This window comes from Homarus americanus, unplaced genomic scaffold (genome assembly GCF_018991925.1).
Source record: "Homarus americanus isolate GMGI-L3 unplaced genomic scaffold, GMGI_Hamer_2.0 scaffold45562, whole genome shotgun sequence".
NCBI classification, from domain to species: Eukaryota; Metazoa; Arthropoda; class Malacostraca; order Decapoda; family Nephropidae; genus Homarus; species Homarus americanus.
The window spans coordinates 859,686-884,257 of record NW_024744839.1 but is presented as its reverse complement, the minus strand read 5'-3'; the positions used below and the strand labels follow the sequence as shown (position 1 = coordinate 884,257).

Sequence of the window (24,572 nt, the reverse complement as noted above, 5' to 3'; positions counted from 1 at the left end):
TATATATATATATATATATATTGTTCTACTTAACGCGTCAATTGAACCCAGAGGGTCCGGTTATGAAATGCTAAGGGAACAACAGAACATATGGGATTAATTCCAATAGAACCGCCCGACCCCAAACTCCACTTTTGAAGGCACATACCTATGTTGTAGTAAAATAACATCTTAATTTTATGATGGTACATGCACACAATTAATACTTAAGAGAAATAGAGAAATACAGTCGCCAAGTTAATGTCCATTCAAATAATGGACTCAACTCCTCCCTCTCACACTACACAGCCGGAACAGATGGTCGGGTCGGGTCCCTCCCTCCCCCACCCCCCACCAACCGGCCCCAAGGAGATGTGGATAACCTCAAACTAGTTAGAAAAATAAATGACATTGCTGGATTCCTTGTAAGACCAGGAATATTTTGAATATAAATGTCATATATTTTGACAAAAGATAACATAGTTACCTAGAGAAAAATTTTTATCTAAAAATTGTAAGTTTAAAGCAAAATATATGATGTTTATATTCAAAATGATCACCAAATTATAAGAATCTAATGTAAATTATATTCTGACCGGTAATTTGTATGAATTTTATGAGCTAAAACAAATATCTTCAGTTAATAAAAAAATAATCTTCACGACACTATCTGTCAATCAAAGTACCCCATCTTGCCTCTCTTCCAACCGTCAGTCCCAACCCTCCCCACCCCCACCAATCCTCCTTCCAGAGTTTTTAACATTTAGTATTAAATAATACTTCAGATTAAAGTTAGGATAATATAATTGACATTGCGGATTCCTTGTAAGACCAGGAATATTTTGAATATAAATGTCATATTTTGGACAAAGATACCATAGTTACCTAGAAAAAATTTTTATCTAAAAATTGTAAGTTTAAAGCAAAATATATGATGTTTATATTCAAAATGATCACCAAATTATAAGAATTCCAGCAATGTAAATTATATTCTGACCGGTAATTTGTATCAATTTTATGAGCTAAAACAAATATCTTCAGTTAATAAAAAAATAATTCTTCACAGGTAACAGATGGTCGGTCGGTCCCTCCTCCCCCACCCCCACCAACCGTCCCAAGGAGATGTGTGGATAACCACTAAATTTTAATAAATAATACCTCAAACTAAAGTTAGATAATATAATTGACATTGCTGGATTCCTTGTAAGACTAGGAATATTTTGAATATAAATGTCATATATTTTGGACAAAAGATACCATAGTTACCTAGAGAAAAATTTTATCTAAAATTGTGTTTAAAGCAAAATATATGATGTTTATATTCAAAATGATCACCAAATTATAAGAATTCCAGCAATGTAAATTATATTCTGGCCTGGTAATTTGTATGAATTTTATGAGCTAAAACAGGCAGTCAGGCAGGTGGCGGGTGGGGCAATCTAAAAATAGCTGCCTCGACACTCACCGCGTGATATGTGGAAAAAACCCGCTATGAAAGTTCAGCTTTGGCAAGGCACCACGATATGCGAAAACTGCTATGAAAGCGCTAAGCGGGTAAACTGTGTGTATGTAGTATATATATATATATATATATATATATATATATATATATATATATATATATATATATATATATATATATATATATACATACACACTCATAGCAATGCGAACCCCAATAACCGATATTCCGTTGATCGTGAGTTGCAAAACCCACATTCACAAAATGACGCTTTTTGAATATGACAGTCCTAAAAGCAGCTCTAATTAAGTAGAAACTCTATTTCTTTACTATAACAATCCAGAATACAGTAGTTTATTTAAAGTTTGGTTAAAAAAATATATTTAAAAACTAAAATCTACATGATATGGGCATAAATGAAGCTGTGTGCAGCAAAGACTGGTATTTCACTGAGCTGTGCTGCACTGTCTAGCAAAGGGCTAGTTTACATCTCAACCTCCTGTGCAAAAGATCAGCTGACATTTCAGAGGCATTGCTTTGCATCGCTACTCCCAATGTTAACTATCGCTGTATGGTCCTAATGTCAAACATTTGTTTATATTATTTATTAACATTTCCTAAATTTAGTACAAAATATTTTAATTAAATTTACACATTACAAATGCATGGAACTGTCCTGCACAGGTAGTCGTAGTATATCGTCGCCACCCTAGTAAGCTTCCTACTGGTGACCATCAATAAACTAATAAACCAGTAATAAATCTGGTTCATAATATATATATATATATATATATATATATATATATATATATATATATATATATATATATATATATATATATATATATATATATATATATATATATATATATATATATATATATATATATATATATATATATATATATATATATATATATATATGCAAGTAAATCACTGTAGGGTTCACATCTTGGGGTGAGTACTACCCTGAAGATGTGGAATTACACGTAAAGCGCTTTGAGAACTTCGTGTTTTTCTTCTTGTATATAATATATATATATATATATATATATATATATATATATATATATATATATATATATATATATATATATATATATATATATATATATATATATATATATATATATATATATATATATATATATATATATATATATATATATATATATAAACAGTGACCTTAACGAACACTGCTAATCGAATTTTATTAACGAACTGCCTTCACAAGGATTCAATTCGTTAACTAAAAAATTGTTAACGGTTCTACTTAACCGACTCAACATGTTAGCTTGCACTGACCGGGCAACCAGCTTTAGTATCAGTCTGCCAATACATTAATCGGTTCTAGGGCTTAAATTCCTTACTATTTGTAAATATAAGAAGTTTATACTATTCAATAATTTTAAAAGTTTAATATTCAATTTTTTAGCCATTTTAACAATTATTGAACATAATTGAAGGTAAAGTGACTAGTTTAATGCCTGGCATCCAGCCTTTAACAACAAACAGGAGTTAGTCTCTCTCTGTTTTCACTGGAGGTAACATCTTGCTTGAGACTCTTCAACTAAACGCTTTTTTTCTGTGTTTCCAACAAATTATTGGTCATTTTGAAATATATTTTACATATTGACAATATATAATGCAGTGCAGTGTTGATTTAAAGAAAATAATCTTGAATTACACCAAGAGAGCTAAAATTTTATGGGTGAATACGCCATGGGGTGACTTCCTTCCACCCCAATGCCTTCTCCTCCACCCCATTCTAAATCCCATCATCATCATCATCATCCAGGAGCCTTCTACATACACACCAAAGTAAGTGAACTTTTCTACCATTTTGTTGAATTTAGGATACGTGAGCTGAACCAATTACTCAAAAACCCATTGAAACAATGGTTTCAAGTACTTAACTTTGTTAACAATCTTTCTGAACGGATTGAGTTCAGAACGGATGGGTCACTGTATATATATTTATTTATTTTTTTTTAGCATACATTATCTACCTTCATGCTTACATACAATAAGTGTCTGATTCAGTTTGTTTCACCTATTTATATACAGTGAACCCTCACTTTACGCGGTTAATTCAACCCACGGCGCTAAGGAGAAACAAAAAAGAAACATAACATAGCATATAGGATTAATTGAAATAGAGACCGGGCCGACCCCCAAACTCCACTTTTTCAGACACAATACCTACGTTGTAGTAAAAATACTTTCTTAATTTTATGATGGTATGCACACACAATCAATAATATTAGGGTTTTTAACACTTACATTAGTAGAAAAAATGGCTGGGCACACGGGATGGGGGGTTGGTTCCGAGGCAGAGGGCAGATTATTGGCCCTCACCTGTATCACTTGTATCACTATCCACCACAGAGGCTTGCAGGGCCTCTTTGTCAAACCCCTCAAAGTCCATATAAGTCCATATCCTCACTATCATTATCACTGACTTGGGCCGGCTGTGGTGGGTGAAGAACTCGGTAATGTTTTGATGACTGCTTACCTTGCTCAGCGCCTCCACGTGTAAAGGGTACACACACCGCGGAATGTGAGCATTCCGGTTTCGGCAGGGTACCGCGTAAACGTGGAAACGCCAGAAAGTGGGACCGCGTAAAGCGAGGGTTGACTGTATATATTTTTTTTATTTTCGGTTTTCAGAACTCCAATGTCTGTATTAAGTAAGCTCAAACCTCTAACAGTTTTTTACACTGATATTGCAGTAGTTTTAATAACATATATAAAAGTTTGAAGAAAAATATTGTACCTTACCTATCAACAACTATTAAGGGTCCATTTTGATAGTTTGTGTGGGCCTCAGAGACTAAGGAGACAAGACTAAGTGTAGTGGCCAGGGCAGGAAGAGTTTGTGGCCAACCAGGTGCATGGATCAATCTGACTGGCAGTTCATAGTCATCTTGTAAGCTCTGTACTGCAACATCCACTGTCACAAGCCCCGAGTTCAGTTTCTCTTCTAGATAACGTACCTGAGAAAGATATGTACAATAAATGTAAAAGATACAATAATTTACATTCAATTTATTTTGATCAACTAGTAAATGTTTTTATTGTATTTTTTATGGTATTTTATTATTATTATTATATTTTTGCCCCCCCAGGCCAATGCGAGTCATTGACCCGTGCCCAGGTGGACTAATTCCCGTTAAAAAAATTCTACTTCTAGAGCAAATACATGCTGAAACTTACTTAGTAATGATACTTTCATCCTATACACTCATAGCACAAGCGAACCCCAATAACCGATGTTCCGTTGATCGCCGAGTTGCAAAACCGACATTCACAAAATGACGTTTTGAATATGACAGTCCCTAAAAGCAGCTCTAATTAAGTTAGAAACTCTATTTCTTTACTATAACAATCCAGAATACAGTAGTTTATCTAAAGTTTGGTTAAAAAAATATATTTGAAAACTAAAAATCTACATGATATGGGCATAAATGAAGCTGTGTGTTACAGCAAAGACTGGTATTTTCCACTCTCCTGGAGCTGTGCTGCACTGTCTAGCAAAGGGCTAGTTTACATCTCAACCTCCTGTGCAAAAGATCAGCTGACATTTCAGAGGCATTGCCTTTGCATCGTCACTCCCACAGTTAACTATCGCTGTCTGGTCCTAATGTCAAACATTTGTTTATATTATTTATTAACATTTCCTAAATTTAGTACAAAATATTTTAATTAAATTCTTACACATTACAAATGCATGGAACTGTCCTGCACAGGTAGTCGGGTATATCGTCGCCACCCTAGTAAGCTTCCTACTGGTGACCATCAATAAACTAATAAACCAAAGTAATAAATCTGGTATTCATAATACTGGAATATATTTATTATATATGAATAGTAACCTGTAAGCTGTATTATTGTTATTATTTAAAAAAAAATCAAATAGAGAAAAAGAACCAGCATTAAAATCCACCGCTATCATTGCTTACATCCCCTAAGCCAATCACCAATTGTCTCTAAATTCATTTTGATTGTGAAGCTGTAGCTCTGATTTATTTACAATCTACGTGTGTTTCGTGACTATTTTACGCCCATCGTGCCTGGGAAATAGCCTGCAAGTGACTGTCTTGGTAACAAAGGAAAGGTGCCCAGGAAAGTCATTAATGTGGATGCAAAAATAAAAGTAATACAAAGGGTCGAGGCAGGTGAGAGTCAGGTCGATGTGGGTCAGTCTCTTGGCTTGGCTCCGACTTTGTTTTTTTATTTCCGATTTAATGTGTTACTCAATCATGCCTAACCGTCCCGGTGATAGTTCCTCTTGTGCTGGGCAGCTTGATATGATGCGATAGGGCATAATAAGAGTAGTGATGGACCTACAATGATTGGTAGAGACTTGCTCCCTAGACTGTCTTTACCATCCTCAACACAGGTAAATAATAGTATCAATTTATGCTTTACATTGGTTATTTAAGGCTTATTATTCTTGCTTTATAGGTCTAATTTATTTTCTTGTTTGACAGTGTGCAGGACAAAGATATATCAAGGGTAGATGGGAGTTTTGGAGGGTGACTGGTCCCTAAGCCCCTGAATTTGTTATATTCTTACGGGATTAATTGATTCAATAACCGTTGATTCCCTAGCAAATGACTTATCCTGGTCCCTATATGTGTCAGTTATCGAGGTACACCTGTACTGTATTGAAACTTTCTGTCTTTATAACACAAGTGTGGTCATCCACTTAAGATAACATCAAAATAACCAGAAAATGACAAAACAACATTTCAGTTTCTACCTTCCAATGTTCTGAGTCAAAGTCATCATGTTGTGCTGGCCAAAACTGTGGGAACCCTTGACTCTCATCTACAGATGTAAGAACCACAACTGTCTGAGCATTATGATCCCAGACCATCTGCCAGAAGTCAAGTATAGTAGATGGAAGTGGGTGCTGGGTGAGAACAAACTCTCGTAGTCTTTGGTGACCCATGAGCCAGGTAGCGTTGATGTAATCCGAGCCATCTACGCCAGGCTTGGGAGTTAGATGCACACGGCCATTTTCCATTGGTAAGTGGTCTGTGCTGCGGTTCTTCTCCCTATTAACAGGTTTAACGGCACTAACCACATTGAAGTCACGTGGTTGAAAATGTGTCACCAGCTGAAAAATATATAAATGCTGTAGATACACAAACAAACAAAACTGCACTCAAAAGTAAACAATCATTAAGATATTCCTATTACAGTACAGTAGACCCTTGTCATCCAAGGTTCATTCCCATAAAAAAAAAAAAAAAAAAAATGTTGGATACAAAAAAGTAGTTCTATATTACTGATTATAAACAGTTCCTTCCCTTGTCACAATCATCCTGATACAAAACTATCATTTACTGTTATTATCATCATCATCGTCATCCTCAGAGATCATAAAATTCTGTCATGTGGAGGACCTCATCAGGGAACACATCAATCCAGGTCAAGGGGTTAATAGTTGCTAGTGTAAATATAGTTTGCTCACTTCCAACTATCACTGTCTCCAAGCTGTGCACCCCAGCAGCTGCACCTTTTTGATGTGCCTATATGCAGATCACGTCAGGCTTTGTTATGAACACGAGATAATGAGAATGGTAAACCATATTGATGAAGTACAGTATTTAAGAGATGGATAAAAAATATAACATGTAAGAAAGCTTCAGTGATCAAAGGAGACAAAAGCCTCATAATACTATAGGTGGCTGAACAAGTATAAAAGGTGGTGCAGACACTATTAGTCGGCTCTTTACAATAGTACATACAGAGACAGGTAGAAGGAGTTACGTACACAGTGTAAAAGACTGAGTAAATTAGGGAGAGAAGTGTTAGGGTTCAAAATTATATCAACAAAGTATGACAAGAAGCCACAGGCAACAGTACCAGACAATCAATATAAGACTTACAGATAGATACAGTACAGTACCAGCCTCATTATTGTGAACAAAGTTACTGTAAATAAATGGGAATTGAAGTGATTTAGAGAACCTATATTAACCATCCATATGAGTAGACATTACACTTACATATATTTTCTAAGCAAATTACTTAACTTAACCTGACACTATTGTTTACATAAAATATCATGAATAAAATTTTACCTACCTTAAATTGATGACATAGAAGATACCAAGGCTGTGGTTTCTCCTGTGAACCTCCTGAAGCTTGTAGCATGCGGATGTACCGACTGAGCCCGGCCCGTGGGATGTTTGTGTCCCCACTCTGAATAGCTTCCAAGAGGGCATCGTGGATGAAGATGTACTGCTCCTCCGTCTACAAAAACAGTGAGTTACAGCAACAAACTTATGTACATTCTAAAAGATAAAAAATGAAATACAGTAAAGTAAAGTAGGATGTATTCATAAAACATAATTTGTCCAAAAGTATCATTACTACCACCTGCTGAGTTCTGAGTAGTTTTTATCTTTGAGTCCACATTGTCTGTGTGCAAAAAATATCACAAATATGGGGGATAACTCGGAAGGAACCTGTGTCAGGTGACTCTCGATTGTGATTTGGCTCCATTCATGCCTAGCTCTCCAAAAATACCTGCATTTGATGGCTTGTATCATATATACACCACGACCTCATCTGCAAATTTGGTAAGAAGCTTCTACATCATCCTCGACACCGGTTCCTACTACCACCTGAGATCCCTAGCCCGAGAATTGCTGTTCGACACCACAACCGCATCCAGCCCATACGTGCACGAACTGATCGCTATAAGAACAGCCCAGTCCCAACCATTGTAAAAATTATCAATAACTTGTAATAGACCAGTGTATTCACTCCCAGTAAATACTACTTCTTGCACTGTCACTGTTGAAATGCACTGTAGTTTGAGCTTTTCCCCATCTAGTTATTATATATCTTATTTGTATCACTTATGTTACTTGTATATTATTTATAATTCGAAACCCATTCCCCAAATATGTAACCTTATATTTTCAGCCTTCTGGCTGCCAAGCTCTTTCAATAAACCGTTAATTATTATTATTATTATTATTATTATTATTATATACCACGCCCTTAAAATTTGCAGGGGTTAAGTTCTCAAAATGGCTGCATATGTTTGTGATTTTGTATATCAATTACTTAGCAAAAGTGATAAGTCCATAAAAGGAGGTTAAATGTTTAATTAAATGCTTTGTTTGACGAGAGTTACTGGACTAAATTGAATGATCCAACTTTGTTCATAAATTTATCATCTTATGATCTACAGACAAATGAGAAACTTTGCTTGGTTTTGGTAGGAAGTTTTCTATTGCTCGGCACACTTTCAGTCCACTTACTATTGCTAAAGGTATAATCAAACTGGAAAAGATTAAGTCGATAGATGTTACAAATGAATATATTTCCATTACCATGGTTTCAAACATTCCAAAAAGATTTGAAACAGCCTTGACAAACTTGAAGAGTAATACAAATGTGAGTCCTATCTTCAAGAAGGGTGATAGTCACTCCACGAACAACTATAGATCGGTGAGCCTGACCAGCATAATATGTAAAGTACTTGAGAGTATTATCAGAGATGCCGCGATGGAACATCTACTACGAAACAACCTTGTAAAAGATTGCCAACACGGTTTTATGCCGGGGCGCTCTTGCTTAACACAATTGCTCAAGGTATTGGATATTTGGACCCATATTCTGGAACGGGGTGGTAATATCGACAATATTTACCTAGATTTTGCCAAGGCTTTCGACAGTGTACCCCACGAAAGGCTGAAAATCAAACTGGAAGGGTACGGAATTCGGGGAAATGTCCTAGCGTGGATAGAAGACTTTCTACATGACCGCAAGCAGTGTGTGGTGATTAATGACACGAAATCGTCATCTGTACCTGTAACAAGTGGGGTACCACAGGGCAGTGTATTGGGCCCGCTGTTGTTTGTTTGTTTCATAAATGACATGCCTGACGTTGTACACTCCTCCATACAAATGTTTGCCGATGATGGCAAGTTATTTCGGGAAATTAAGAACCAAGCGGACTGTGAAGAGCTGCAGAAGGACCTCTGTGGGCTCCAGGAATGGTCGAAGGAATGGCTGCTGAGATTCAATGTCACGAAGTGTAAGAGGATGCACCTAGGGCGTACCAACGGTAAGGAGGCGTATCATATGTCCCAACGGGATGAAGAAAATGTACTAGTTGAGACTGTGTTTGAGAAGGACCTAGGTGTGTATGGACAATGAGCTGAAGTTCTCAGGCCATTGTGAGAAGAAGGTAAATCAGGCAAATAAATTATTGGGTCTTATAAGAAGGTCGTTCAGATATCTAGGACGTCCGCCCTCAACGATCTTCAGGAGTGAAGTGCTTCCCATCTGGAGTACTGTCACCCCATCTGGTCCCCGAGATATGCTAGGGACTGTCAGTTGGTTGAAAATGTTCAAAGGAGGGCCACCAGACTGGTGCCTGCACTTTGGCACCTCAGCTACCCTGAGAGATTGGGCGCCTGAGCTTGCCTAGCTTATACTACAGACGGGCAAGGGGGACCTAGTTGAGTGTATAAGCATCTCAGGGGCACTACTCAGTTGAGTGTCCTTACTTGAGCTGGCGGACGCCGCCTCCCCACAAGGGGTCACAGCTCAAGATTGAAGAAGCCGAAGTCCAGAAACCGTGAGGCAAACTTTTTCGGAGTGAGGGTTGTAAACTCTGGAACAATCTACCAGAGAGTGTTGTGACGGCACCGAGTGTGAGCTCTTTCAAGAAAAGACTTGGCCAACACTGGAGCAGGTTCAGGCATTCAGGAGCCGGTGCATGCCCAGTATTTGCCAACAGTGCGTGACAGAGACGTGACCGATCGCCCGGGCGGCTAGCGGAAGCCATCTTTTGGTGAAGAATATAAATGAAAAGAGACGTGACCGATCGCCCAAGCGGCTAACAAGCCGATCAGTGGCGAAGAGGATAAAAGTAAAAGTAAAAGATAAGTCCAATGCTATTGTAATTTTGGATAAAAACGATTATAATGATAAGATGAATTCCATACTAAGTGATGAAATCACTTACTGTATTGTGAGCTTAGAAAAGATTCCCTGGAAAATTTTAATACGTTACCTAATTCTAAAATGAAGGAATTATTTAAAAAGAACCCAGATCTCATTAAACAGTTCTCACAAATCAATCCCACTTTACCTTATATGTATGGAGTGATCAAAACACATAAGCTTAATAATCCATTACATCCTATCGTGGAATTTCTGTTACTTACAAATTATCCAAGTGGTTGGTTAATTTGTTATCCCCTCTTACAGGCCAGATGTCTAATTCATATATACATAACAGCAGTGATTTAATTGATAAACTCAAGAAACACAATGAACCATGTGAGTTAATAAGTTTTGATGTAAATTCACTTTTCACGAGAGTACCAGTGAATGACCTTCTTTCATTCCTTAAAGATAAATTGCATCTGTTAGATTTGACTAAGAAACATGACATATTTCTCATATTGATAGAGTTATGCATTACTGACATTGTTTTTAGAGCAAATGGAAAGTTTTACAAACAAATATTTGGTATGAGCATAGATAATTGTCTTTCTGCTCCTTTGGCCTGTATTTACATGGAGTTTTTTGAAGCTAGATTACTACCCAATATAGTGGACTTTATTCCTCCATGGTACAGATATGTAGATGATGTTCTTTGTCTTTGGCCTAGAAACAGTGACCCACTGGAATCTTTGGACAAGTTTAAAGATCTTGTCCCTAGCATTATCTTCAAAATTGAAAAAGAAAAAAATGGATCCCTTCCATTTCTTGATATGCTTGTCATGAGAAATGGTCACAATTATAAATTTAAGGTGTACAGAAAGCCTACACAGGTAGATAGTTTCATACATTTTTTATTGAGTCACCTTGAGTGTACCAAAATGTCAGATTTTTTCTGCTATGCTTTTGAGATGTTTGCAAATTTGTGACTGAATTTGTTGAAGAACTGCAACACATTCAGCTCATTGCACAAAAACTTGCTCCCATTCATTGTTTGTTGATCGTTGTTTTAAAAGGGCAAAAAATCCCTTTATTGTACTCATTCTAAACAAGTTCCTACATTTAAGAATATTTTGACTCTACCTTATTGCAATTAATTTGTCCTGTTAGTTCAACCTCTTAAATTACTAAACATTAATGTTGCTCTTAAGTATGACTCAACTATTACTAGTATGTTAATTAAGAACAGCCCAACCTTGAATGTAAATGGAAGTGTTTACTGTATTCCATGTAGCAATTATTGTAATGGAAATTATGTAGGTCAGACTGGGAAAGCATTACAACTCAGAATAAAACAACACAAGTATAATATTAGAACAGCATCTGAAAGCAGTGCACTTTTCGTTCATATAAGCAACAATAATCATCTCATGGATTGGGAAAACAGAAAAGATGTGTTTAAATCATCATGTGTCACAGAAAGACTTCTTGTTGAAGCAAGTCTGATTAGGGAAATGAATTCTATAAACCTTAGTGATGGTCAGTACAAAACTGATAATATGTTACATAAATTTATTTGTCAGTGGCCCAAGGTTAAAAATGCTTTGAAAGCACTTAAGGTAGATGTAGGATAGATGATTAGTGGGTCTCAAGTTTTTTACCTAACTTGACCTTACTTGTTGGATCGCTCATTTTTATAAGCTCTTCTTCGTGTTTGGTGGTGGTGGTGGTATGTGGATTAGTGGATCCCATGTTATTGACCTGACCTGATGTTATGTAAGGTCACCCTTTGTATATAAGCCTCTCTCAGTCCATGTAAATTCAGTTGCCTCTGAAGATGTCTTGAATAAAGACAAAAGCTAAGGTGCTCCAGTGTTTCCCTTTTCCTGTAAAGTCCAAAAAATCCGGATGCAGAAATCCGGACCACCCGAAATCGGACTTTTGAAAACTCAATCTTTTTCTTTTTTTAAAATTGCTGGCTTTTTGTGTGTGCGTGCGCATGCGTGGCGCCACAGCTGCACAGGCAACAAGCGACCACTGAGGTCGCCACTTTAAAATGAGCAGTCAAACTGTGACGGCGTATGTAATTTTGAGTTCTACTCTTTTTTAACAGTACTGTACAAGCCCATGTAATGGCTCCTAAAGTAGATAAACTTCATTGTGTGAAGAGAAGAAGAACAAGTTGAAGTGACAAACTAAATAATTGAAACTAGAAGCGTGGTGTGAGCAATACTGTTCTACTGGAAACATCCGACATTGGAAAGTCTACAATTTATGATATAAAAAAGGTAAGAAATAAAATTCTAGAATTCACAGCTTTTTCATTAAAACTGCTCGTTTTGATAAATGAAGCATGCTATATTTGCTAATGAATAAACTATCAAAATGTACCTGTTCATCTCTTCTTTATTCTTCCTTAAATTTGGATTTAAAAGTACTGCCTGAGAATCCGGAAAATCCGAAAATCCGGACCGACCCAATCCCCAAGCAGTCCGGATTTTTGGACTTCTACTGTACAGTATATATATTTTATGGTGTTTCTAAGTTACCCTAATTAGAACTGATTTTATACTCCGGTATAAATATTTCTTCGGTCTTTTCATTAAAAAATTGAGTCCCATCAAATTTATTCATGGTTATTGTGGTACTAAATTCATCTCTCAAACATAATTAGAATAGATGCTGTGAATAAAAGCTTCTAAATTTTTTTCGCTAGCCAAAAATAATTTCACTCGTGACCGCTACCTAATTGTAATGGGAGAGTATTTGTCAGTGCGAGATGCACTGTTTAAATTCTTGGAAAACTTTGCCAGCCCCCAAAAACATTGTGGGGATGTGCAATAGTGTCTGTCACTGACAAGTAACAAAATAAATTAATGAACAAAGCTTGAATAAGATATTGTTCTTTATTAATTAAAAGGTCTTTCATTATCTATACTTTATATAGTGCCCAAACCACCCAGCAAGTTTTCCACTAATTTATATACTGTAGTTAAATTGGTTGTAAATACTGTACTCAGTATGGGTCAGAAGTGTAAACACTTTCAGTAGACACTAGAAGGAGATTAGAAGCCTCTTTAAAATGTGGTGCTGCAGGAGAACACTGAAATAAGTTATATTGAAGAAAATGAAGTATACACAGAAAAGACCAAAAACAACAAGAGAAATACTGTAAGTTTAAAGAATAAGGAAATTGAGAATATCTGGTCATGCAGTAACCCCTCGATAACTCGGCATTTGATAACTCAGAATTTCATATAACTCGGCATGGATATGGTCTCGGAATGTATTAGTATAACTCGGGAAATGCCGAGATAAATAAAATTATCTATGAAAATCTCTGCATATCTACTGCCTCATACACCTTTCTGTGTCACCTACCATACCTCAGTGTCACCTACCATGCCTCTGTGTCCCTACCATACACCTCTGTGTCACCTACCATACCTGTGTCCCTCCCATGCCTCTGTCCTCTGTGTCACCACATCTGTGTCACCTGCTATGATGATTCATTCTTCATCTGCAGTGCTGGTAAGTTACTTTCATTTAGTAATTACATGTAAATATTGGCCAATAATTTTTTATTGTTGTATTTTTGTGGAGGAAAAAGTGCCTTGATAAGTTGGAATTTGGGATAACTCGACAAGGCCAGAGCCCCATGTTGTATGCTGAATGGGGTTTACTTTACATATTTAGGGATGAGGGACACAGTGAAATATTATTGGGTATATTTCAGGGTAGGAGGGCCAGGGGGAGGCAGAAAATGGGAGGGACAAAATGAAATGTTAGGTGGCCAGAGACATACAAAAACTGGGAGGACTGGTAACGACAAACTGAAAATGTAAGAGTGGAGGAGACACAAGAGACATATTTGGCACTTTGATATATATACATAAAACAAAAAGGTTTGCCTATAAGTTTAATAACATAATGGTCATACATAACACACCATGTTACTTTAATGATCATACACAAGTACTGTTTAGAAATAAAATTTTTACCAACCTGCACGAGAAAATTCCGCTGAGTGCGGATGTGTTTGAGGAAACCCCAGATGTTTAGACGACCTTTTGCACGAATCTGCTGCAGCATAGCGTCTAGCACAATATATGTGCCTGTCCTCCCAACTCCAGCACTGATGAAAACATTCTTTCGTGACTCACATTGTTCACGCCCTGAAACAATTTATCGAATTGTTACAGCCGGTGTATTCTTATATAGTCAATGTGCTCAATACACCACAACTTCAAGCAGTGGTGTAAAGACAATGAGTTTAAAGTCAAACTTAGCCATAAACATCCTCATACTGTTCAGTTCAGTTCAGTTCAGTTCAGTTCAGTTCAGTTCAGTACAGTACAGTACAGTGCAGTGCAGTGCAGTGCAGTACTGGTGTGGTACAGTGCAGTGCAGTGCAGTGCAGTACGTGCAGTGCAGTACAGTACAGTGCAGTGGGGTGGGTGCGGTGCAGTGCAGTGCGGTACAGTGCAGTGCAGTACAGTGCAGTACAGTGCGGTGCAGTACAGTACGGTACAGTGCAGTGCAGTGCAGTGCGGTACAGTGCAGTGCGGTACGGTACAGTGCAGTGCAGTACGGTACAGGTGCGGTGCAGTACAGTGCGGTACAGTACAGTACAGTACAGTACGTACAGTACAGTGCGGTGCAGTACAGTACAGTACGGTGCAGTGCGGTACGGTACGGTGCAGTGCAGTACGGTGCGGTACAGTGCAGTACAGTACCGGTACAGTGCAGTGCAGTACAGTGCAGTGATGCAGTACGGTGCGAACGGAGTGCAGTACAGTGCAGTGCGGTGCAGTGGCTGGTGCAGTGCAGTGCAGTACGGTACAGTGCGGTGCAGTACAGTGCAGTGCAGTACAGTACAGTATAGTACAGTGCAGTGCGGTGCGGTGCGGTACAGTGCAGTACAGTACGGTACAGTATAGTGCAGTACAGTACAGTACAGTAGTGCAGTGCAGTACAGTACAGTACAGTGCAGTGCTACGGTACAGTCAGTGCAGTACAGTACAGTGCAATGCAGTGCACTACGGTACAGTACAGTACAGTGCAGTACAGTACAGTGCAGTACGGTACAGTACAGTACAGTACAGTGCAGTGCAGTACAGTACAGTACAGTGCAGCACAGTACAGTGCAGTGCAGTGCAGCACAGTACAGTGCAGTGCACTACAGTACAGTGCAGTGCAGTGCAGCACAGTGCAGTACAGTACAGTACAGTACAGTACAGTGCAGTGCACTACATGTACAGTACAAGTACAGTACAGTACAGTACAGTATGGATACAATACAGTGCAGTGCACTACAGTACAGTACAGTGCACTACAGTACAGTGATACAGTGCGGTACATTACTGTATACAGTGCAGTACAGTACACTACAGTACAGTACAGTACAGTGCAGTGCAGTGCAGTACAGTCTGATACAATGCAGTACTGTACAGTAGATACGTGCAGTGCGGTACAGTACAGTGCAGTACAGTGCAATTGCAGTGCGATGCAGTACTGTACAGTACAGTTGTACTGTTACAATGTGGTGCAGTGCTGAACTGCACTGTACTGTACTGCCTGTATACGTGTACAGTTACAGTTGAAGTACTGCACCACTGGACTGGGAAATCTTTGTAATTTAGCATAATTTCAATACGAGGATAACCAATTTACGGAGATATCTAATATAAACCTCTGTGAGCCCTTTCAACAAAGTTACTGCACAACATACATTCTATACAACAATTTACAGTAATTTCTTTACACTGATAATAATTTAGAGACAAAAATCAGATGTGAATCTTTGTAACTTAAGGGAACTATTGAGCAAAAAGTTTTGCTTTTCAAATCGCAGTGTTTCCTCTCCACTACTGTTAGAGAAAATAATTAAAACATTACAGCGTGAATTAGAGAAGTTTCACTGTGTATATAATGTTATTTACTAACTTTCAGAAGGGTAATTTACTATGTACAGTACAGTATATAAGAGATGCACATATACAGTGCTAAAATTTGTAAACCATGAAATTACCATAACTTTGGAGCCAGTGAAGATATTGAAGTGATTCAAGTGGGAAGATTGTAACATCATTGGTGCAGATTTAATTGATACAAGTGAGAGACATCATGGGTATTGTTTTCTGGGTAAACCAACGCTTGTCCTACTTGGGTTTCTCCTCAAATATATAATACAACTAAAATTTGGTGAATACTATATGTTACTCTTTGACACAAACCTGCAATGGACTATTATAGGACCTGCATCTTCTGGGTTGGCTGCAGCAGACTTGCGTACAAATGACAAGACTGGCAGAGGATGTCCTGGGGTTCCGTGGTCAGGCCAATTGGTGTAGTGATACTGATATATGATGCGTTCACCACCTCGATTTCTTGCACTTTACCTGATAATGGATTTCATGAAACCATTTAGTACAAAATATTATACCATTTAAATTTATGAGATTCTGTACATACTGTACAAACCCAGTCAGCTATAAGAATTACTAATGGCAAATACAATGTCAACACTGATAAAATGTAGTAATTATGTCGACTATGTTAAGGATGAAAATAATAAAAATAATAAATCAGAAATAGAAACTTCATTAGAAATGAAAATTTCACATTAGGTGATGATTTAACCAGGACATAACAAGCAAGCCATAAAGGTGAATTATTCCTCCACCACAATACAAGGTGCCAGTACTGTACTGTCAGGCACAGATCCAGGATATCAAAAGGGGTGGTCCAATAAGTTGTGGGTGAGAGAACATGGCTTGGGGTATTTAGGGGGAGGGGGGGGAGGAGGGCTGTGGCCCTCAGATTTTTTTTTTAAATCTGACCAATATTATGGGCATTTTGAGGCAATTTTGAAGCCATGTGCACTTGATATTAGGAGATATTCATCAATAGTAATTACTTTTATACAAAATGTCTGAGTACAGTAGTAATATCTCTGTTAGTAATCCCTAAAATCCAGAACTCTTTGATAGCCAGAATTAAAATTTATTTGTAAAATCGTTCTCAAAGCCTGAATTTTCTGGAAAATTTGAGAGGATTTTCCAGCTGGAAAATTCCGAAAATATTTTCCATTTCTCGAAATTAGGAAAATTCCGGGGATGAGGGATTTCTTCCCGGCTTTGAGAAAGTCGTCTCATTCGGTGCTCTACACCAATTGTTCTGGTTAACGGAGATATTGTATTAAAGAAAAAGTATTTGTTATTTTCTGATGAAAAGGGAGAGTTTGGATCCCCCCCCCAGATCAACCCCTGCTGTACTGTACTCTGTATAGGCAATAATGGCAGTACAGTACAGTATTTACTGATCCTCAAACTTACTTGAGAGCTTGTTGTAATATACATTACACAACAGACAAAGTTTAGTCAAAATATTTTACTATTTGTTCATGTTATCGTGGATGGACAGGAACATAAAAAGTTTTCAATTCTTAGTTCCTCTCCATGAGTTGTAACTATGTACAGTATCCTAGAAATTCTTAACATGATCAGTTACATGTGGAGCAGCTGTACACTCAAGGGTAAAAACCCAAATACTTTGGGACCAAGTAGTGTGAGCATTTGTGAAAATTACCAGAAGTGATTTTCAGTAGGTAGTGTGGAGGCAGGATTATGATTCATTCTCGGATTATGATTCAGAATGATACACTTGTACTTAAATATAATGATACACAAATAAATGAAAGGGTACATAAATTAAATAAAAAAAAATTGTGATAATGATTATTTTTCTCGAGCCACTAAGTAAGTAAGTAAGTAAGTAAATTATGATAGCGTGTGTGTGTCTTTTTGTGTATGGAGGGAAAGATGGGGAGTATATTACTAATATATAATCATATATTATTTGCACACAAAGAGTGATGGAAGTGGAAGAGGTGATTATGGCATAGGGATACATATTTACAGTAGCATTACGTTGTTTGATTTATTGGGGTGTAATTGGCTATCTCTAATCTAAGGCTCCAAAGCCAAGAAGCTTAACCTTTACCTCCCTTTACTGCTGCCCTTCCTCGGGTAAGGACAGTATGGGAAAACAGGTGCCAGTCAATGATTTATGTTGACCAATTTCTTGGTTATTAATTATTTTCCAAATCCGACTTTTACTTTAAGCCGATAAACATTTTTAGGTGATTCAACTGCTCTTACATGCACATTATATTTCCTAAAAGCATTAATAGAAAATAATGAAACCATATACTGTTGTAAGCCACGTTTCGACCTGGCCTCGCACTGGATAAACCAAAATGACCTCTTTACACTTATCGTTATAATATGGCGATTCTAGTGGTAGGGTACTACTAAAGATACTGACAAGTAGTTGCTAATGACGTGTAGGTGTAATGCCGTTATCAACAAAGAAGGTGGGTGGGCAGGATACTAAAGTGAAGAATTTACGTCAGTGAAACCAAGTCCATAAGTCCAGTGCCTAATGACGACAAACCAAGAAAAGTCTGCTGGCACGGTGTTCCTCTGTCAATGATTTCTGGTGGTCAAGTCGAACCTCATAGTCACTTATTAGGACAGCCTTTATGAAAGCAAAAATCTAGCCAACTCTCATGAGATTGAGATTCACTTTCACTAGGTCGTCTCTCATACTCTGAGTGAAAAAATTTAATAAATTTTTTTTTCAGTATTACCCCGCTTTACACGGTTTCACTTTCCGCAATTTCTCATTTACGCGGTACCTTGCCAGAACCGGACTTTCACTTTCAGCGGTGCATCTACTCATATACGCGGTGAAGTATAATTTTTTATTTTTTTTTTATTTAGCCTATAAAATTCATACAAATTACCCGGCCAGAATATAATTTACATTGCTGGAATTCTTACAATATGATGATCATTTTGAATATAAACATCATAGATTTTGCATTAGACATACAAATTTTAGATGTAATGTTTACTCGAGTAAATATGTTATCTTTTGTGAAAATATATGACATTTATATTCAAAATATTTCTGGTCTTACAAGGAATCCAGCAATGTCAATTATATTATCCTAACTTTAGTTTGAGAATTATTTATTACTATACCTGGTTTTCCCCAAAATTTCTCAGATGGAAGAACCAGCGAAGTGTACTGTGAGAAGAGGGGAGGGAGTTGAGTCCATTATTTGAATGGACATTAACTTGGCTTACTGTATTTCTAAAGTATTAATTGTGTGCATGTACCATCATAAAAATTAAGATGTTATTTTTAATAGAACATAGGTATTGTGTCGGAAAAAGTGAGTTTGGGGTCAGCTGGTCTCTATTTCATTTAATCCCATATGTTATGTTATTCACTTTACTGCTTCACTTTCCCGTGCACCTGTGGGTTACATTAACCGCGTAAAGTGAGGGTTGACTATATGTATGTATGTATGTATGTATGTATGTGTATGTATGTATGTATGTATGTATGTATGTATATATATATATATATATATATATATATATATATATATATATATATATATATATATATATATATATATATATATATAAAAGAAACAGTATTCACATCTTCAGGGTGAGTACCACTCACCCCTGAAGATGTGAATTACACGAAAGCTGAACTTCGTGTTTCTTTTCCGGTTATAATATACAGATCACGCCACTACAGTGATTTACTTATATATATATATATATATATATATATATATATATATATATATATATATATATATATATATATATATATATATATATATATATATATATATATATATATATATATATATATATATATATATATATATATATATATATATATATATATATATATATATATATATATATACATATATATATTTAATCATTTCACTTAACGCCAAGAGATAATCACTCAATTTGGGCCACTCCCTTGCCTGTTTTAGCCATAAAATTCATACAAATTACCCAGCCAGAATATAGTTTACATTGCTGGAATTCTTATAATTTGGTGATCATTTTGAATATAAACAACATATTTTTGCATTAAACATACAATTTTTAGATAAAATGTTTAATCTGAGTAAGTATGTTATCTTTTGTCCAAATATATGACATTTATATTCAAATATTCCTGGTCTTACAAAGGAATCAACAATGTCAATTATATTATCTAACTTTAATCTGAGGTTATTATTTAATACTAAATGTTAAAACTCTTGAATGGAGGATTGTGGTGGTGGGGAGGTTGGGACTGACCGCTTGCAGTTGGAAGAAAACAGGTGGGGAATTTTGATTGACAGATAGTGTTGAAGAATATATTTTTTTTTTATTAACTGTAGATATTTGTTTTTAGCTCATAAAATTCATACAATTATCCGCCAGAATATAATTTACATTGTGGAATTCTTATAATTTGGTGATCATTTTGAATATAAACAACATATTTTTTATTAAACATACAATTTTTAGATAAAATGTTTAATCTGAGTAAGTATGTTATCTTTTGTGAAAAAATATGACATTTATATTCAAATATTCCTGGTCTTACAAGGGTCAACAATATCATTATATTTTCTAACTTTAGTTTGAGGTTATCCCACACATCTCTGGGACGGTTGGTGGGGGTGGGGAGGGAGGGACCGACCGACCATCTGTTAGCTGTGTGCTGTAGTGTGAGAGGGGGAGTTGAGTCCATTATTTGAATGGACATTAACTTGACTGTATTTCTATTTCTCTTAAGTATTAATTGTGTGCATGTACCATCATAAAATTAAGATGTTATTTTTACTACAACATAGTTATTGTCGTCAAAAGTGGGGTTGGGGTCGGGCTGGGTTCTATTGGAATTAATCCTATGTTCTGTTATTCATAACGCGGTTTTCGCCAGCGGGACCCTCTGGGTTCGTTGGCCGGCGTTAAGTGGGGTACTCACTAACGCCCGCCATATATGCGCCGCCGCCTGCCGCCGCCGCCGCCGCGCGCCGCCGCCGCCGCGCCGCCGCCGCCGCCTGCTGCTGCCGCCGCCGCCGCCGCCGCCGCGCCGCCGCCGCCGCCGCCGCCGCCGCCGCCGCCGCCGCCGCCGCCGCCGCCGCGCCGCCGCCTGCTATTGTTTTACCCGGGGCGCTACGCCGAGCTTTTTGCGCGCTGTGGCAGTGCCTTATAGCGAACTTTCACTTAACGTGGGTTTTCACGCATCGCGGTGAGTGTCCGAACTATTTTAGATTTGCCCCCATCCACCCTCTTCACTGCCTGTTTTAGCTCATAAAATTCATACAAATTACCAGGCCAGAATATAATTTACATTGCTGGAATTCTTATAATTTGGTGATCATTTTGAATATAAACATCATATATTTTGCTTTTAAACTTACAATTTTAGATAAAATTTTCTCTAAGGTAACTATGGTATCTTTGTCCAAAATATATTTTATATTCAAAATATTCCGGGTCTTACAAGGAATCCAGCAATGTCAATTATATTATCTAACTTTAGTTTGAGGTATTATTTATTAAAATTTAGTGGTTATCCCACACATCTCCTTGGGACGGTTGGTGGGGGGTGGGGAGGAGGACCGACTCAACCATCTGTTACCCTGTGAAGAATTATTTTTTTTTTTAACTGAAGATATTGTTTTTAGCTCATAAAATTCATACAAATTACCGGTCAGAATATAATTTTGCATTGCTGGAATTTCTTATAATTGGTGATCATTTTGAATATAAACATCATATATTTTGCTTTAAACTTACAATTTTTAATAAAAATTTTCTCTGAGTAACTATGGTATCTTTTGTCCAAATATATGACATTTATATTCAAAATATTCTGGTATTACAAGGAATCCAGCAATGTCAATTATATTATCCTATTTAATCTGAGGTGATTAAATACTAAATGTTAAAAACTCTGGAAAAGGATTGGTGGGGGTTGGGGAGGTTGGGACTGAACCGCGTGGTTGGAAGAGGTACTTTTGATTGACAGATAGTGTCATGATGATTATTTTTTTTATTAACTGAAGATATTTGTTTTAGCTCATAAAATTCATACAAATTACCGGTCAAAATATAATTTGCTGAATTCTTATAATTTGGTGATCATTGAATTAAACATCATATTGCTTTAACTTACAATTTTTGATAAAATTTTCTCTAGGTAACTGTTATCTTTTGTCCAAAATATGACATTTATATTCAAAATATTCCTGGTCTTGAGAATCAGCAATGTCAATTATATTTTCTAACTTTAGTTTGAGGTTATCCCACACATCTCCTTGGGACGGTTGGTGGGGGTGAGGGGGAGGGAGGGACTGACCGACCATCTGTGCTCAGCTTGTGTTGTGTGAGGGCGGAGGGGTCGGGTCATTATTTGAATGGACATTAACTTGGCGACTGTATTTCTCTATTTCTCTTAAGTTATTAATTGTATTGCATGTACCATCATAAAATTAAGATGTTATTTTTTCTACTAACATAGGTATGTGCCTTCAAAAAGTGGAGTTTGGGATTCGGGCCGGTTCTATTGGAATTTCCCATATGTTCTGTTGTTCACTTAAGATTCATATGAGGGACCTCTGGGTTCAATTGACCGAGTTAAGTGAAATTTTTAATATATATATATATATATATATATATATATATATATATATATATATATATATATATATATATATATATATATATATATACACACAGTAAGTCCCATCGGACTGCTTGAGGTTGGGTGGGTCCGGATTTTGATTTTCAGTTGTCAGGCAGTACTAAAATTCATTTAATGAAGAATTAAGAAAGAAATGAACAGGTACATTTTTGACGGTTTATTCATTTTACAAATGCTTGTCTTCATTTATCAAAATGAGCAGTTTTAATGAACTGTGATTCTAAATTTTATTCTTTGCCTTTTATATATCATAAATTGTAGACTTTCCAATGTCGTTATCAACTTAGAACAGTATTGCTCACACCGATCAGTTTCTTAATTATTTCAGTTGTCACTCAATTTCAATGTGTTTTTCTTTCTCTTACATGAAGTTTATCTACTTTAGAGCCATTATTATGTGGGCTTGCAGTACTCTGTAAATGGAAAAGTAGAGACTCAAAATATTGTTGTTATTACAATGGTATTCTATTCATACTGTGTTGATATAATGCATTCCGCGATGTAATATTTTTGCTGAGCGTCGTATTACAGTGGAAAGTGGGATAAAATCGTGATGAAAACAATGACTTTGCTTTCTTTCGTTCAAGATGTTACCGTAATCGCTTCGAATGGTTTCAGTTTAAAAACTGTTGTATTACAATAATATTCTATCCTAATTGCTTGAATAAATACCGATACCCATGATTTCTAATATTTTTCATTAAAATCCATCAAATCATTTTCCCTTGTCGTCGTCTGCAGCACAAACAGCTTCTCCCAGTCCTCTCTCTCTTTGAACAGGGCTAGAGGTACATGTTTTGAATCGTTTTCAGTTAAAAACTATTACATCACTCGTCCTATTTTACCTAAACTGGCCTGAATGAATATATTCTCGTGATAAATAGTAGTTTGTGGAAATGTGACGTATTTCAATGTAAATAGGATAAAAAATACGTAGCGAAAACAAAAGACTTTACCTAAGCTTCGATGTTCTTGAGATGTTACTCGTTTTTAATAGTTTGGTTAAAATTCTGATATATTACAATGATATTCTATTCATACTGTGCTTGATATAATACATTCACGGAAATGTAATATTTTCCTGAAATTACATCGATATTATGGAAAGTGATAAATCATGTGGCTCAATGACTTTGCTTTCTTTCGTTCAAAAGATGTTACGTAATAAACTTTTGAATGGTTTAGTTAAAACTGTTGTATTTCAATAATATTCCTCTAATTGACTTGAATAAATACTTGAATGGAAATATACAATATTTTATTGCGAAACTACCGGGTTTCAGTGTAAAGTGTCGTAATAATAAATGGTAAACTTTGCATTCAGCATTTGTGTTTCATAGCGACACTCAGTTTATAGGGGCGTAAGCGTTTTAGTGGTTTTGTTGTTCATTACCTAAAATGTGGGTGGAACTATAAGCGAGGAATATATCATAAGTGCAGTTCTTGGTCAAAATCAGGGTCGGCTAATGCAGGGGTTATAGGCGGTATATCGGTATGTTGTCACAGTTTGATTGCCCATTTTAAAGTGGCGACCACGTGGTCGCTTGTCGCTAGTGCAGCTGTAGGCGCTCACGCTACACACATGCACACAAATGCCACTTAAAAAAATCGTTTTTGAAAA

The 24,572-nt window shown here is 36.5% G+C and overlaps 1 protein-coding gene across 1 annotated transcript in view; it reads right to left on the bottom strand.

The window, feature by feature from the left end:
- Positions 1-4,197: 4,197 nt before the first annotated feature.
- Positions 4,198-24,572, bottom strand: part of LOC121878230 (tyrosine-protein phosphatase 99A-like) — a gene marked incomplete in the record, with an annotated part of 103,182 nt that continues 82,807 nt past the window's right edge. The window contains 5 exon segments of the mRNA XM_042384325.1: positions 4,198-4,437; positions 6,207-6,566; positions 7,541-7,708; positions 14,369-14,498; positions 16,600-16,744. Coding sequence (XP_042240259.1) covers positions 4,219-4,437; positions 6,207-6,566; positions 7,541-7,708; positions 14,369-14,498; positions 16,600-16,744 — 1,022 coding nt within the window.